At 39.9% G+C, this 15,637-nt stretch overlaps 1 protein-coding gene across 2 annotated transcripts in view; it reads right to left on the bottom strand.

Moving 5' to 3' along the window:
- Window positions 1-15,637, bottom strand: part of CADPS (calcium dependent secretion activator) — a 407,683-nt gene that overhangs the window by 78,111 nt on the left and 313,935 nt on the right. The window contains exons 20-22 of one of the 2 annotated variants that reach the window (XM_063122066.1): window positions 12,846-12,987; window positions 3,933-4,079; window positions 66-221 (exon numbers count right to left, since the gene is read on the bottom strand). In XM_063122066.1, coding sequence (XP_062978136.1) covers window positions 66-221; window positions 3,933-4,079; window positions 12,846-12,987 — 445 coding nt within the window. The remainder of the gene's footprint in view (window positions 1-65; window positions 222-3,932; window positions 4,080-12,845; window positions 12,988-15,637) is intronic. The other variant, XM_063122067.1, reaches the window with a different exon arrangement.

Here is a 15,637-nt window from a genome sequence, read left to right as displayed (position 1 = left end):
ATAAAATAGCAAAACCCTGCCACATAGGCTTACAGAAGCCTTCCCATTTGGTTGTTTGCACTTACCTCTTCACACAGGACTCAATCATATCACTAGCCATAAGTTTTAGGCGTTGTTCTAAGTGTTTCCCAAATTCTTCCTCAGGCCAGTGTAGATCCCTGATGAAGGTCTGTAAGGCATCTAGTTTCCAAAACAGATCTTCTGATGTTCCCGATCCATTGCTGCCGGGATAAAATGAAACATAGAAATGGCAAGAGAGGTTACAGTCTGCTCCCTGGCTTTGGAAACCTGATGAGGAGATTTTTCTTTCACATGTAATGAGGGCAAAACAATGACCGGAGACACAGAACAAACCAGGCAAAATCTCCATCATCAGGGTTTGGAGTTTTACATGATACGATTTTTCTAGTCTACCTAGCTCTTACAAGTCTTTCCAGATCAGACAGGGAAGACAAGTAAAATAAGAAGATATGGATGTTTATCTCGAAACAGTGCATACAGGGTGGGGTGGGGACACAGCCCTCTTCAATAAGTACATTAGTTATGTAGTTATTGAACTGTAGGCTCTACAAGGTGAAGAGAAATATCTAGTTGACAATAACCGCAGTACGTAAATGTATGTGGTTATTCTTTTAGGTTTCATGCATTTTACTTTCCCCAGTTAGGAAATTTGTTTTCTTCCCTCTCTTCCCTGCCTCCCCCATCACAAGGATTTCAAGGGGGAAAACCCAGTGCTAACAAGTGGTGAGCGAGGACACATTTTTGAACAGCTGGAAAGAAATCAGGGTAAGGCAATTGAATGATTCACAACGAGACATCCTTTTACATATCTCAAAAAGGGTTGGCATTATTGACCACTGTACCTCTTTTTAGTTTGGGGATTTTGGGGTGGGGGAGAAAGAGAGATCAATATGTTTAACCAAGCTTCTGCAAGATTTTTCTTTTTGCAATGTCTTTAGAAATCAGATTTCTTTTAAAAAATGCAGATTCTCTTACCCAGGACTTCCGTACAATTGGGAATATTTTTCTTGTTGGTGATTAGACTTCTGTTCAGCTATAATTATGCCTAATGCTTCTACTTACAAGATAAAATGCAAGCTTTGGATTTTGCTTTACACTCAGAAATTTATGCATCTATTTATAACCCTTTCTCATTCCCCCTCTCATTCCCCCCACTCCATAATTATTATGACCAAGGGAACTTTAAGATGTTTATCCCACTCCTCGCATACCACTAATGCTAACACAGTGATTTATATTTACACACCATGCATTACCAGTTATGCTGATATCGTCTATAGAAACAAATGAGGAAGGGTGCTTCTATTGTGACAGATGTCAGCTGCATTGAGTTAATGCTACAGAAGGGAAGATATAGCTAAATGCACACATGGCTACTGCAGGGTGAAAACCATACTCCCAACATGCCAAGAGGGGTCCTTTGAGTCCTGCGCTAATAAAAGTAATTATTCAAAGAACGCATTGACTTAGTTGTAGGAAATAGATGTATCTATGCAAGGGTGTGAAAACACTGAAACATGTCTTTAATGGGTCGAAGGGAGCTGGGGTCAATGAAAAGATAGAGAATCAGGCATTTCCTTGAATGGTTGGCTAATCAAAGAAGTAGCACGTATCATATCAGTAGCATAATTGGCTTAGCATCATCCAGTTTCTCCTGATTTAAACCTACACTGGGAATAAATTACCTTTTCTTTTTTAAAAAAATCCAGTCTAACCCTGCTTTTGGAACAGAGTGTATTTTTGTTTTATGCAATTAGATATCCAGGAATGCAATAACTGTTATTTATTATTACAACATGATGACACCCATCTGCTTCCAGAATTTTCAAATTAAAAAAACCCCACATCTCTGGGTTGTTTTGATTTTCCCATTTGAAGAGCTCACTGGATTTTTTAGAAATGGGGAAAATTGTAGGCATTTGATTTCAGGCTGACAGGATTAGTAGCTCATTCAATAGAACCAACTTGATCTGTTTTATCATATTGTTTGTAAGATGAATTTTATGTTCATGTTTTATTTAAAAAATCCTTAACATGACTGCTCCATTGTGATGTCTTGGGCTACGATCCTAAACGCATGCACTCATGAGTATGTGCCACTGGAGTAATTCAATGAGACTTATTTATGAGTAAGCATACTTAGGACTGAGGCCTTGATTCTTATCTTTTCAAAAATAAAACAAAACAAAACAATATCACAGAGCATGCACAGTGAGAAAGTAATTTTTCAGTTACTATTTACATATACTGCCTAGTCTAGTCTAGCCTTTAATAAGTCAGCTTAGCATGAATATGAGTTGTATTTCATAGAAATGTTAATTTCAGTATTTAAAATCACAAATATTTTTTTTAAATAAATAAACAAATTATTTTCTTGCACAGTAATTCATTGGACTTGATCCTTTTAAAATCATAGAGGTTTGGTAGAAACTACCTTAAAGATGGAAATTTAAATACAGGTTCCTGTTCCCAAATGATTGTTCAAAAAAGTAATGTAATCGGTAAAGTAATTTGTAGACTTTAGATCTCATATCCTGTTTAAAGAGTCATGCTTACAATATTAATTTGATTTAATTACAAATTGTATGTCACATGGGAGATTTATAATAAGAATTATGGATTATATCCAATCTTAATCTAACCTGTCCCATTCATTTCAATGGGTTTACTCTAAGTAGGAGTAACATTGAATACAACCATATGTTGTATTGATAGCCAGGGTGATGTGGTAGGATTGGATTAGGACTAAAATGCTGTGAAAAGAGGAAGGTTAATTCATCCCCTCTGAACTGCCCAGAGAGAATCAGCTATGGGGCAGTATATACATGTAATAAATAATAATAATAATTCCCTGGTTATTACTGATTAACCTTGCCTTTCAGATTCAGGCTGTTTAAAAAAAGCATGAATGTTCTCTGTCATAGAAGGCGAGCCACAACCTTGGGTAAGTTTGCACTTTCAGCATTCTATTTCACATGCAAAAAGATCACTCCTGTGAGCAGTTATTTGCAGGGGTTTGCCAGCTGCATTATTGAAGCCATGACTGTGCACATCATGATCACTGGGTTGCATCCAGAATCTGCCTTCCATAAGAGGAAGAGCACCAGTTGTTCCTCCACCCAATTTTTGGGATCCACCTTCCCTGCCATGTCACAGCTTACCCATTCAGCAGGGTCTCTGGACTCTCTATGTAGCATTTTCAGTATGCTGGAAGGGTTGCCGTGGAACAAAGGGAGCAAGGAAGTCCACTTCTGCCAGTGCAGTTGATCTAGCATAAATCTGGATCCAACTCATTGATTACATTGTCCCTCTATACTACCCCATGTAATGTGGTTATAGGATCCGTGTACCAGGCTGAATTTCTAGATAACTTGGGATAAGTATTGAAGCGAGAACAGTTGAGGGTAATATCTATTTTACAGATGCATCACTTTCAATGATGCAAGGAATCCTTTTCAGGCAATCATTCAGGAAAGCAGGAACTAGGCAAAAATAATTTATTTGGTTTAGATCCTGATATAGTTCATGAACAAGGGCTCTATGGTGCAGGATGGGATGTTAAAAAACAAAACAAAACACTGCTACTTATATCATGGCCCACATTTTGGAGCATATATAACAGTTGGAGTCTTTTATGCTGGACAGACCAATTTTATCAGCAGGTAAGTTGACTCAAGTGTCAAGTGGGTAGAAGAAAAACATCTTCAGTATATACATTTATGCAAAATTATAACAAACTGCATGCCAGATTTCATCAAAGTTTTGTTTTTTGCTACAAATAGAGACATGTCAATCTCAGCTGTTCTTTTGAAATGGCTATATACCTAAATATGATGGAGAGAAATAAACAATCCATATCCATGCCAAGATTACTTTTGATTTAAATGAGGTCTATTGAACTGAATACACACTCAGCATCATATATAGCAGCCATCCATGACGGTGCAGAAAAGGCAGGCATTTGGGGGATGCCTAGTGGGATGTTTACTGGTAGATTTGGAACTTTAGGGAGATTCACATTTGGTAGATTCACATTGGGCAGATTACTGGTTAAACTCCTGTGGAAGAAACAGACAGAAAGAAAAAAATACCATCACGGTGACAATGCAGATGCAGCAGAAGCACGGTGGCACTCATAAACAAATCTGCAAGTTCACAGCAAGACAACAGTCAAAAGACCCAAACCAAAAACATTTCAGAGAGAAGCATGAGTATGAAAGGCTTAAGTGTGGGGATTTCCCCCTCAGCAGTCTGCAATAAAAACAACAACAAGTCGCTTAAACAAAAAGAGAGCAAGGACAAAAAAGGAAAGGAGAAACATTTACAAAGTAGCAAATTAAAACATCAATACAGACGGACATAACTTCTGGCTCTTGAGAACATTTCAAAGTGCAGAGACTTGCTCTTAGTGTACTGGGGCGGGGGATGCTCACAAGTGTTTGCGGTTATTAGTATGAAGATTTTTAAGGATTTAGTTATGTAAGTACACTGTTAGTGTAATCCTAGGTATGTCTATTTGAGAAGAAAGTCCTACTGAGTTTAAGGGATTTTACTTCCCCTAAAGCGTGTAGGATTACAACCTAAAGGACCTAACAGGAATGTTTTTTGTTTTAAAAGATAGGTTTAGCAAGTGAATACAGAATCAGAACTTCCTTTCTCCAAATAATCATTTTGTTCTGGGCTCTCAAGGAATACATTCCAACTGATTCTCCATAACTGAAACAAGTGCCTGCTTGTGCAATTTGTATTTACACAAATCCCTGGTCCCCATGATTTCATGTCAGCATGGGAACTCCATGGAGAGTACATTGAGCTCCCCTGCATGCCTAGGCTTACCCATTAACTTCAGCTGAGTGGATGCACACATAGTTGTCTTTTCCATCCAAGTGAATGGGGGAAGAATCCTTACATGCACAGGTTACCTTGGGCATTCATCAAAAGTTACTTATTACTGATTGTTAGAGATGTCACTGAATACTGCTCAAAACAAAACCTGATGGTGGCTTTTTGGTTCTGTCCACAGCAGAATGGAATCACTGCAGATCTGTAAGCCTTTCTAGATGTTATGAGCGTTGCTATGCAGAGGCCTCCTGATTTGCAGCAGTATACACTGTTGGGGAAATTTGTGAAGCCATCAGAACTCAGGGGAATATGGTCCTGAGAGGGAAGATTCCTGCGCCTGGTGTTGAAAAAATGTAAAATCACAGGAGCCCCCACCTGCAGTCTGAAGTAGTACAGCCCAGACACAAGTTTATCCAGTGGAGGCTTGTGGCTCTGATTTTGGTGGGGCTGGGTTTTAGTCAGAACCAGCTAGAAGGCTAAAGGAGCTATCCAAGGTACTGAACCCTATCCCCTAACCAGATTCAGCACATTAGATAGCTCCTTCAGAATTCAGACTGGTTCTGACTGAAACTCAGAATGAAACTACAGCCCCGCCAAAATTGGAGCCACCAGCCTCTACTGAGTTTATCACCACAATAAAAACTAGGCCTATGATCCCTGTAGATTTTAGTTGCTTATCTGAAATAAGATTTTACTGACTTTCTCTATTGAATACACTACAATTTAATAATATACATATATGTTCTAGATAAAACACACACTGCAGTTTAGCCTAGATACTTAATCTGATGAAACAGACATGACCAGAAAACAATGACCTTGTAACAGAAAGTTTCTTGTCATCTTGGTATCTAGAAATGCACTCTCTGAGGACTTTTACTATGTTAACAGGAAACAAACATTTTAAAGACATAAACAATGCTCACTAAGGACAGCTGGTTATAGCAGACGTATTCCAGAGACGACAGTAAAAAATATATATTCTCATATCAGCCATTTCTTATATGAAGCAAAATTATTTAAGTACCATCTGCCCAGTTTGAGAGAAGTGAAACTCCTATCCAGCACAGAATAAGATTAATTCAGAAATTCCTTGCAACTTCATTCTGAAAGCAAATCCCAGCGCCCTGATTCAATCTTAGAAAGAATTATACACCAAACTATTAATACAGACATTCAGACCCAAAATAATGGGTATAAGTTACAGCTATCTAATTTTTTGCTAAAAATGTAAGGAAAAGTTCCTAATAGAAAGATCTGTACAACAATGGAACCCTCTATGTGCGGAAGTTGTGGGGTCTCCATCTCTGGAGGTTTTTAAGAAGAGGCTGGACAGCCACGTCTCATGAATGGTTTAAATGGTTTTCCTGCACATTGCAGAGGGTTGGACTAGATGATCAGTGTGGTCCCTTCCAACTCCACAATTCTATGATTCTACATGCTTAAGCATTATGCCAGAGTGGTCAACGTTTTGTATGCTTGATTGCTTTTTTTCCTTTACTGGCACCATCTTATTGTCCCCATATCAAAATTTAACGGACACTTGCGAGATATTACAGTTTGTATTTGAGTATTGCCTGAAATGGGATGTGAGCAGGAAGGGGCAGCGATGGCTTGGGATGCAAAGAAGTGCCATGAAATTTTTTTAACCAATTCCCTAAGAACGACACACTGTGACGTTTCTGTTTATCTGACAATCTCATTCAAGGTGAGCTGCGTTCTGTCGACTGCATTCCACGGTGCATCGATATCTGGCTGGCTTTTGAGTACTCTGGCGCTTATTGAGCAACTAGTGCAATGGTGATGCCGGCATGATCCCTCACCTCATGTGACTGTGTATTAAATCAGTCTGGGAACAGATTTAACTTGCATATTCAGTGTTTTTGGAAAACTGTGTTAGGGCTGCTGTCTTGCTTTGATTCATTTTCCCTGCACAGTTTTGCCCACACTTACCAGCTGTGCAACCTTTTAAAGAGCAAGTTAACCATCTTGGTGGGTTTTGCAGCTATCGCAAAGTGAGCGCGTGCGTGTGCACGCACACACACACACGGGGGAAAAAGAAAAGAAGAAAGGCGTATCCAAATGGCATTTGTGAAAATCTTTGATGTTTACAATGTTAAACTGCATAGATGGCTTGAGTCATTTCTAAGGTGCTGCAGAGCATCTATCAGTGTGTGTGTGTGTGTGTGTGTTTGTAGTACATCTTTGTATGGCCATTTGGTTAGGTTAAATAAGGGGCCAGATATTTCAACCTTGATTTGCAGGCAGGCATATTGTAAAGTCTATTTTAAAGACTCTGTGTTGTGACAGAACATCCTGGCCTGCGTGAGGTAATAAGATTCCATAAGTTTCCATCCATATAATTTGACTTAATGATTCAAAGCAAGACAGCAGAAGCCTCAACAAGACCTACATATATCCTGAGTTCCCTATTCAGGCACTCTTGAAAGCCCTTATTCAGCCCCCTCAAAAGAGAGAGATAATATATAATTGTCAATATTGTCTTACACTGTGTTCATATTAACCACTTTAAGCAGGCTTTAAATCATGGGCCTGCAGATTGCTTCCCACTGGTCTATGGCTAGGGAAAACTGTAGGCCCTTATCAGTGGGCAGGAAGCTCCCCTCAAGTACTAACCAGACTCCCACAATGATTTGCAATGGGATCCTGAGGCTTTGCCTCAGTGGCAAATAAGAAATAAAAGTTCTTCCTCCCCAACACAATATTATACAGTAGGTGACAGACTTGACCTTGGGGGAGCTAGGGGTGGCGACAGCCGACAGAAAGCTCTGGCGTGGGCTGGTCCACGAAGTCACGAAGAGTCGGAAACGATTGAACGAATAAACAACAACAGGTTCAGAACTAAAAACTGCCCCACCCTGCTAAGGTGGCTTGGTGTGCTATTTTACAAAAGACAGTCTTCCATTTGAAAGGCTGTCAAAGTATAGCCCTGTATTTGAAGAGCTGTACTGTGTTTGACATGCTGTCCAGTCCAGGTCCAGTTTAAAGATAAAACATCATAAGAAGGGAGAGCAGAGGCCTTGAAGTTGCCCATCAACAGTTAGCACCTGGACAGCAGACTGTGGAGGCATATCACAAAGGACACCTGGTCAGAGTCTTCCTCAATAATAATAATAATAATAATAATAATAATAATAATAATAATAATAATAATAATTCTAACCTAACTTTCCCTTTGGAGAGATTGGGATGTATTGTATTTCTATTTAAACGATAGTCATGGGCAACATCCAACACTGCCGCTACCCTTGTGCCATTAAGAACATAAGAAGAGCCCTGCTGCATCACACCCAGGCCCTTCTAGTCCAGCATTCTGTTCACACAATGGCCAACTAGCTGCCCATGGGGAACCTTCAAGCAGGACACGAGTGCAACAGTAGGGTGACCATATGAAAAGGAGGACAGGGCTCCTGTATCTTTAACAGTTGTATTGAAAAGGGAATTTCAGCAGGTGTCATTTGTATATATGGAGAACCTAGTGAAATTTCCTCTTCATCACACCAGTTAAAGCTGCAGGTGCCCTGCCCTCTTTTGTATCTGGTCATTCTAGTACAGCTCCTGCACTTTAACTGTTGTGATGAAGAGGAAATTTCACCAGGTTCTCCATATATACAAATGACACCTGCTGAAATTCCCTTTTCTATGCAACTGTTAAAGATACAGGAGCCCTGTCCTCCTTTTCATATGGTCACCCTATGCAACAGCATCCTCCCACCCATTTCCCAAACCCCAGCAACTGGTGTACATAGGCATACTGCCTCTGATAGTGAAGGTAGCATATAGCCATCTAGACAGCCTTCTTCTCCATGAATTTGTCTTGCACTATTGTAAGTAGTCTCTAGGGCCATGCCAATAGTGTTGCGCTAGGGGTTCCTTACGCTAGCATTAGGTCACTGGCTGTATTAGACCACAGACTATCTAGGTCAGCATCCTGTTTCTCAGAACGGCCAACCAGATGTCAATGAGAAGTCTGCAAGCAGGGCCTGCACTCAGTAGCCCTCCCCCTGTCCTGTTCCTCAGCAGCTGATATGGAGAGATATTCTGCCTCTGATCCTGACTTCATGGCTAGGAGTCTTTGAAAGGCTGCTGAGTAGATCCAACTGAGAGACAGGATGATTTCTTGGGTTGTATCCAGTGTTAGTCTAACTTAAGTCCCATTCATTTCAATGGGTCTACTCTAAGTAGCATGAACATAGGATAGATATACCAAACAGGGCAATAATAATTATTAATAGTAATAATATTTCTTACCCGCCTCTCCATTCTGATCGAGGCGGGGAACAACAGTAAATATAAAATACATAAAACTGAATTAAAACATAATATACATTGTTAAAAACATCCTTGTAGGAGTAAAACAACCTGCAGAAGGAAAATGGAGGCAATGTGCCAGACACACCAGTTGCTGGGGATCGGAATGTGAGTGGGAGGGTGCTGTTGCACTCGTGTCTTGCTGGTGGCCTTCCCATGGGCACCTGGTTGGCCATTGTGTGAATAGAATGCTGGACTAGATCCAGCAGGGATCTCCTCGAGTAGAGGGGTCCTCCTGACATGTAGGACTAATCCAGAGGGGACTGGACCCTGGGAAGCCCAAGAAGACTCAGGTGGCTGCATGCAAGATCTGAGAAGTGAGCTCCAGAAATATGTGCAATGTCAGAGAGGGTGCTAGGGCACAACTACTGATCAGTGCACAGATGGGCGTGGTCCAAGGGCTGTATCCTCAGTGACAGTTCAAAAGATCTGCACTTGTCAGATTAGATGCTGGGCCCCCTTAAGCAACTGTATGATTTTTTTGTGCAGTCAGGCCAGTGGAAGGTATTGTAGCTTTATAAACTGATCAGAATGGTGCTTTTTCCTGAAATTTTCAAGCAGGAAAGATGACTGCAAGTATATGTAAATACATTCTACAGCCTTATCTGGGATAAACACTCAGTTACCAGTTGTCATCTCTGCAAAGCTGTAAAATATAAAAATAGCTTCCAAACAATATTATGGTTTTGGAAAGATAAAGGACTGCAGGGATGTTGAGGAGATTCATCAAAAACTGTGTATATGAAAATCAATTTGCTCATAAGACCAGCAGGGTTGTGGATCCTTATGAAATTAATAAAGAACTCTGGACCACATAGGTTATGGTCGTTTCAAAGCCAGCGCCTTCCACATTGACACCACTCTTCCCATCAAGCACCAGCTCATACTTGGATTTTGATAAATCTTTTCACCGCCATATTGAACATTCAATAAAGTCTTCACGAACTTACATTTTCATTTGCAAATCAAAAGCGACACAGGCCCTTCAGTGCAAATCCAATGTGACAATTTAGCTAGGTTGACAAAACATTGGCATATACAGATAAGTGTAAGACAAAAAATAAAAGCACAACTTGGCATGATCCTGCAAAAGTTAAGCACGTTGGATTCCCATAGATTTTAATGCGACAGTTAGCTTTAATCAAAGACACTTGAGATCATGACTGGACTGCAGCCATATTTGGCTTGTAGGACATTTTTAAATGCATCCTCCCAAAGCCATTTATATACCCTAGAAGATTAAATTAAAATAGTACACCAGTTCTTTACCACTGAAATCAATAGTTCATGCCTAGAATCAGCCACTGCGATACACAAGAAGACCCCTAAATTCATTTACAAAAAGAGGCTACTGCTCAAAAGTCATAAATCATTACCACACAAGGGTCTTATAAGCAAAAGGACATGTGTAGAAAAAAACAACTGACTGCAAACCTATAACTTATTACTCCTATGTAGATAACAGGACTGCTCCGAAGCAAGTAAATTCTGGAAACTAGAGTGGAGCTATTAGATGGAACTGCACACTAACAAAATCAAAATTAATTTAAAATTAAAAAGTGCATGCATGCACTATTTCTTAAGTATCTGTTTTAGTACTATGGAAATTACCTGAAATAAAGTACAAAACAGCATTAGCATTTTTAAGGTGCAGCTACACTAGTTTAGATGAGAAAACCTCAATGTTTGTAATTTGAAATTGTAAAGAATTTCTTTAATAAAGTTGGGCGATATCGAATACTGCCGCTGTGCCTCCTCCCAGTCTACGGCGCCTGTGGGATCAACTGCTAGCGCAATGGGAAGTAGCATTTCCTAAAGCAACCCTGGAAATGATTGTTTCTGGAACAGGACAGGTCCGTGGAGCTCCCGTCTGCAAGCTCCGCTGACCTGCCCTATTCTGGAAACTAGCATTTTTGAGTGCTTCAGGAACCACTAGCTTCCAGGTGCACTTGCTGTGGTCCCACAAGTATGCATAATTTTAAAAAGGAATGGTATAATATATTCCAATATATGTGAAGAAATAGCTGCTTCTAGTGGGAAACACTATCATTAGGGAGAGATTTGCACTAGGGAAGTGGTTGGCTGGAGGAAGTTGTGCTTAACCCTTTCCTCTGCTGTTTCCCTCATTGCAGACCTCAGGCTTTTGCCCATGCAAGGTTCCAGGCATGAGTCTAGAACCCATGGGGAGAGGCATTGTGGGAGAGTTGCAGTAGACAGGTGGTAGGAAGGGTAAAGAATTCTTCCCACAGCTTTCCTGGTGCAAACAACCTTTCCACAAAGTACATTTGCCCACTGGAAGTGACTGTTGGGTTTTATTAAATGCCTTGGGATGTAACATATAATTCCAGCCTTAGACTTTTCCCCCTGCCCCGCCCCCTAAAAAACCCTCTTTCCCCAAATGCTCATTGGCTGAGTGGATTAAGAGGAGAAATTGCTTCCCCATACAAAACAGTGTCAATTCACACACGTACCAAGAGTGTGGTAGCTATTGGAAAACTATTTATTGATATCAAGTGTTGGATCAGGCTTTTTACTTACCACCATATTTTGATTAAAAATTATAATTATATATGCATTCGTAACCCACCCTAGATATCCCATATTTACCTTGACTGAATATGGAAAAAACACGTTGTTTTCCCCCTCTAATAACCTTTGGAAAAGGCTTTATAGGTTAGGACCATTAGGCTGGGATGTACAAACCAGTTATTCTTGAGTACCTGGATTTTGGCTTAACACTTAGGGCTGATTCATATGTTATTACCAATAATCAGGCTGCTTCTCAGGGGCTTTGTCCTACTCTACCCTAGCAATACCACTGCCAATAACCATGTGGTAAGGAACCTTGTCACTGGCCCCAACTTTGAGTTCAAACAGATGGCCAAATTATCCCTGAATAACTTGGTGATTTCTAGCTTTCCACCAAGTGGGATGGGGAATTGTGTCACTTACCAACTAGCCATGTGTGGTAATACGTGTTGTCTATCTTGGTTCTATGGTGTTCCAAACATGACTAGAATCATGTGGAAATAAGGCACACTACTAGTTAACAACAAGTTGGCTTTTTTCTTATGCCAACTCACAAATGATTAGGATGGCTTATTGAAAAATAGGACATTATACTCGTAATGGCAGACAGTGCAGTTGTATCAAATAAAGATGCTACCCTATTTCTTCGATTCTAAGACACACTTTTCCCCCCATATAAACATCTCTAAAAATGGGGTGCGTCTTAGAATCGCGGGTGTGTCTTAGGTTTTTTTTTCCTGTTGGTGGTACTGAAATTAGTGTGCGTCTTACAATTGATGGCGTCTTACAATCGAAGAAATACGGTAATTTAGTGCTCTAACTTAGGTTGTATGTATATTGGGCTATAAAGAGCTGAAAGATCCCAGAAAATAAGAGGACTTCCATTCACCCTTTACATTTACTTTCCCAAATGTAACAGAATAGAAGCGAGGTTAACAATGTATAATATACTATAGGTTATCTATTATCTTTTCCATAAAACCTCTGAACTTGAAAAAGGCATTATATTTGTAGCACAAACCAGAAATTTTTCACAGAACATCTAATATTTTATTAATTCATCTGTGCATGAGTCCTCTTGTACCTGAAAACTCCAATTGTATCAAAGGAGGTTTCCTTACTTTACTGGCTCCCATGACTCCCGCTCAAAGCCCCTGTGAATTGATTGTGCAATTGAGGACTCCATGAGATCGACATATCTAACAACAAGTGGAGCAAACAAGTCTTGAAGATGTTTGTGGTATTTTCCATTGCACAAATTATCTAGAATAAATAAATAAATAAAAGTATAGTAAGAAATCTTTCACTGCACACATATTTATTACACAGCTTATACTTTTTAATATAACCTTTTGGGGCCAAACAACTCAACTGCTCAAACTCCTGCCCAATAAAAGGTTCTGTCATCAAATCATTTACTGTGGAGGAATTTCAGTAATCAGTGATGATAAAGTAACTGCAGGATTGATTTCTTAATTAAAACAAGCAAACAATGCACTCATGCCCATTAGTGGCAACATTTAAGTAGTAGCAAAACAGCTATGTTATTATTTCTGTGTATAAAACCAGTAAAAATGCTTTTGTATACATTATATCTCTGATAAAAACTAGTCTTTATTTATATGTGCTATTACTTTTAAGGTTGCAATTCTATACACACTTATTCACAGAGCTTAACGGGAGTTATTTCTGAGCAAACATGCATAAGATTGCACTGTAAATCTTTGGATTGAAGAGCACACATGCACTACAGATGGAAACTGGTTTCAGACAGTTTGAATTCTAAGGCATCCTGGGAATTGTACTTTTGCATGAGTGTGGAAATCTCTATTTTCAGCTCTTTAGAACTATAGTTTCATTTTTCTCTGTCCTCTGGTTCATTTCCTTCTGCTTTTAAACATGCTACAGTCTCTCCTATTCTCAAGAAACCTACTCTTGATAGGCTATCTCTGTCTAACTACCGACTTGTCTCTTTGTTGCCGTTTGTTTCAAAGATCCTGGAGCGTGTGGTCTACTCTCGTTGTCTTGATTTTCTTTCTAGTAACTCTGCTCTGGATCCTTTTCAATCTGGATTCCATCCTTTGCATTCCATTGAAACAGCCCTTACTAAGATTACCAATGATCTTCTTACTGCCAAGTATAAAGGCCGTTCTTATTCTCCTTGATCTAACTGCAGCCTTTGACACGGTTGATCATGATCTTCTTTTAGATTCCCTTCATGACCTTGGATTTTGTGGCTCTGTCTATAACTGGTTTGCCTCCTATCTAGCGGGTCGCTCTTTCAGTGTGTTGGCTAATGGCAGCTCGTCTTCTTCTTTTCCCCTTTCAGTAGGGGTTCCGCAAGGCTCGGTGCTTGGTCCGTTGTTGTTTTCTTTATACATGTTGCCCTTGGGTAATCTTATTCAATCTCATGGCCTCCAAAATCATCTGTATGCCGATGATACACAATTATATCTTTCATCTCCGGATCTTTCTCCTGATGTTCACGATCGTATCTCGGCATGTCTTTCAGATATCTCAGCTTGGTTGCTTCATCGTCGTTTGAAACTTAATATGGCAAAGACTGAATTGCTTGTTTTTCCTCCTAAACCTTCTCCTCGTCTCTCATTCTCTCTTACTGTCAATGATGTTACACTTACTCCAGTCAAGGAAGCTCGTAGTCTTGGCTTTATATTTGATTCCTCGCTCTCCTTTATTCCTCATATTGAGGCAGTAGCTAAATCCTGTTGTTTTTTCCTGTATAATATTGCCAGGATTCGATCATTTTTGTCTGTCTCTTTTGCCAAGACTCTTGTTCATGCATTGGTTATTTCTCGGTTGGACTACTGCAACCTTCTTCTCACTGGCCTTCCTTCTTCTCACATCAGTCCGTTGGTTTCTGTTCACCACTCTGCTGCTAAGATCATCTTCTTGGCTCGCCGCTCTGACCATGTAATTCCACTTCTGAAATCTCTTCATTGGCTTCCAATTCAATTCAGAATCCAATATAAACTTCTCCTGTTGACCTACAAAGCTTTTCACTGTCTAGCTCCTTCCTATCTCTCCTCTCTCATCTCACACTATTGCCCCGCTCGTGCTCTTCGCTCCTCTGATGCCATGTTTCTCGCCTGCCCAAGGGTCTCTACTTCCCTTGCTCGGCTTCGTCCATTTTCTTCTGCTGCCCCTTATGCCTGGAACGCTCTTCCAGAACATTTGAGAACTACAAGTTCAACCGCAGCTTTTAAAGCTCAGCTAAAAACTTTTCTTTTTCCTAAAGCTTTTAAAACTTGATCTTGTTCTGACTTTATACTGTTAGTTTTACCCTACCCAGTGCCTGTTTACCCTACCCTGTGCCTGTTTGCATTCTCTTCCCCTCCTTATTGTTTTATTATGATTTTATTAGAATGTAAGCCTATGCGGCAGGGTCTTGCTATTTACTGTTTTACTCTGTACAGCACCATGTACATTGATGGTGCTATATAAATAAATAATAATAATAATAATAACCTGTAACATGTGAACCACAACCCTATGCAAGTGTGTTTAGGATTGCACCCTTAAACTGGTTTAAATTCATGATACAGACATGCCCTTAGGCATGCCATCACGAAATTCATAAGATTCAAACCCAAATGTTACACAGACATTTATCTTAGTTTAGAATTCACCTTTCAATTGTTTCACAACATCAATGACATGTACATCTTTTTGGCATGCTATGCTCAATACCCTCTGCTTGCAGGCCCCCACAACCCAGACAGTCCCACTCCATCAGTTAGGAAGCACTAAACTATATCACTGGCAGAGATAGAGTGTGGCTTATTGCTATGAGAAAGATGGGAGAGAGATATTATGGCCATAATCAATAAAATAACACACAGCAACATGCACAAGCAAAGGAAACATCTGCACATTCTTTCTTTGAAGTTTCCAT

The sequence above is a fragment of the Elgaria multicarinata genome, chromosome 3 (assembly GCF_023053635.1).
Source record: "Elgaria multicarinata webbii isolate HBS135686 ecotype San Diego chromosome 3, rElgMul1.1.pri, whole genome shotgun sequence".
Taxonomy (NCBI): domain Eukaryota; kingdom Metazoa; phylum Chordata; class Lepidosauria; order Squamata; family Anguidae; genus Elgaria; species Elgaria multicarinata.
Note: the sequence above shows the minus strand (reverse complement) of the source record. Positions and strands in the feature narration are given on the sequence as shown.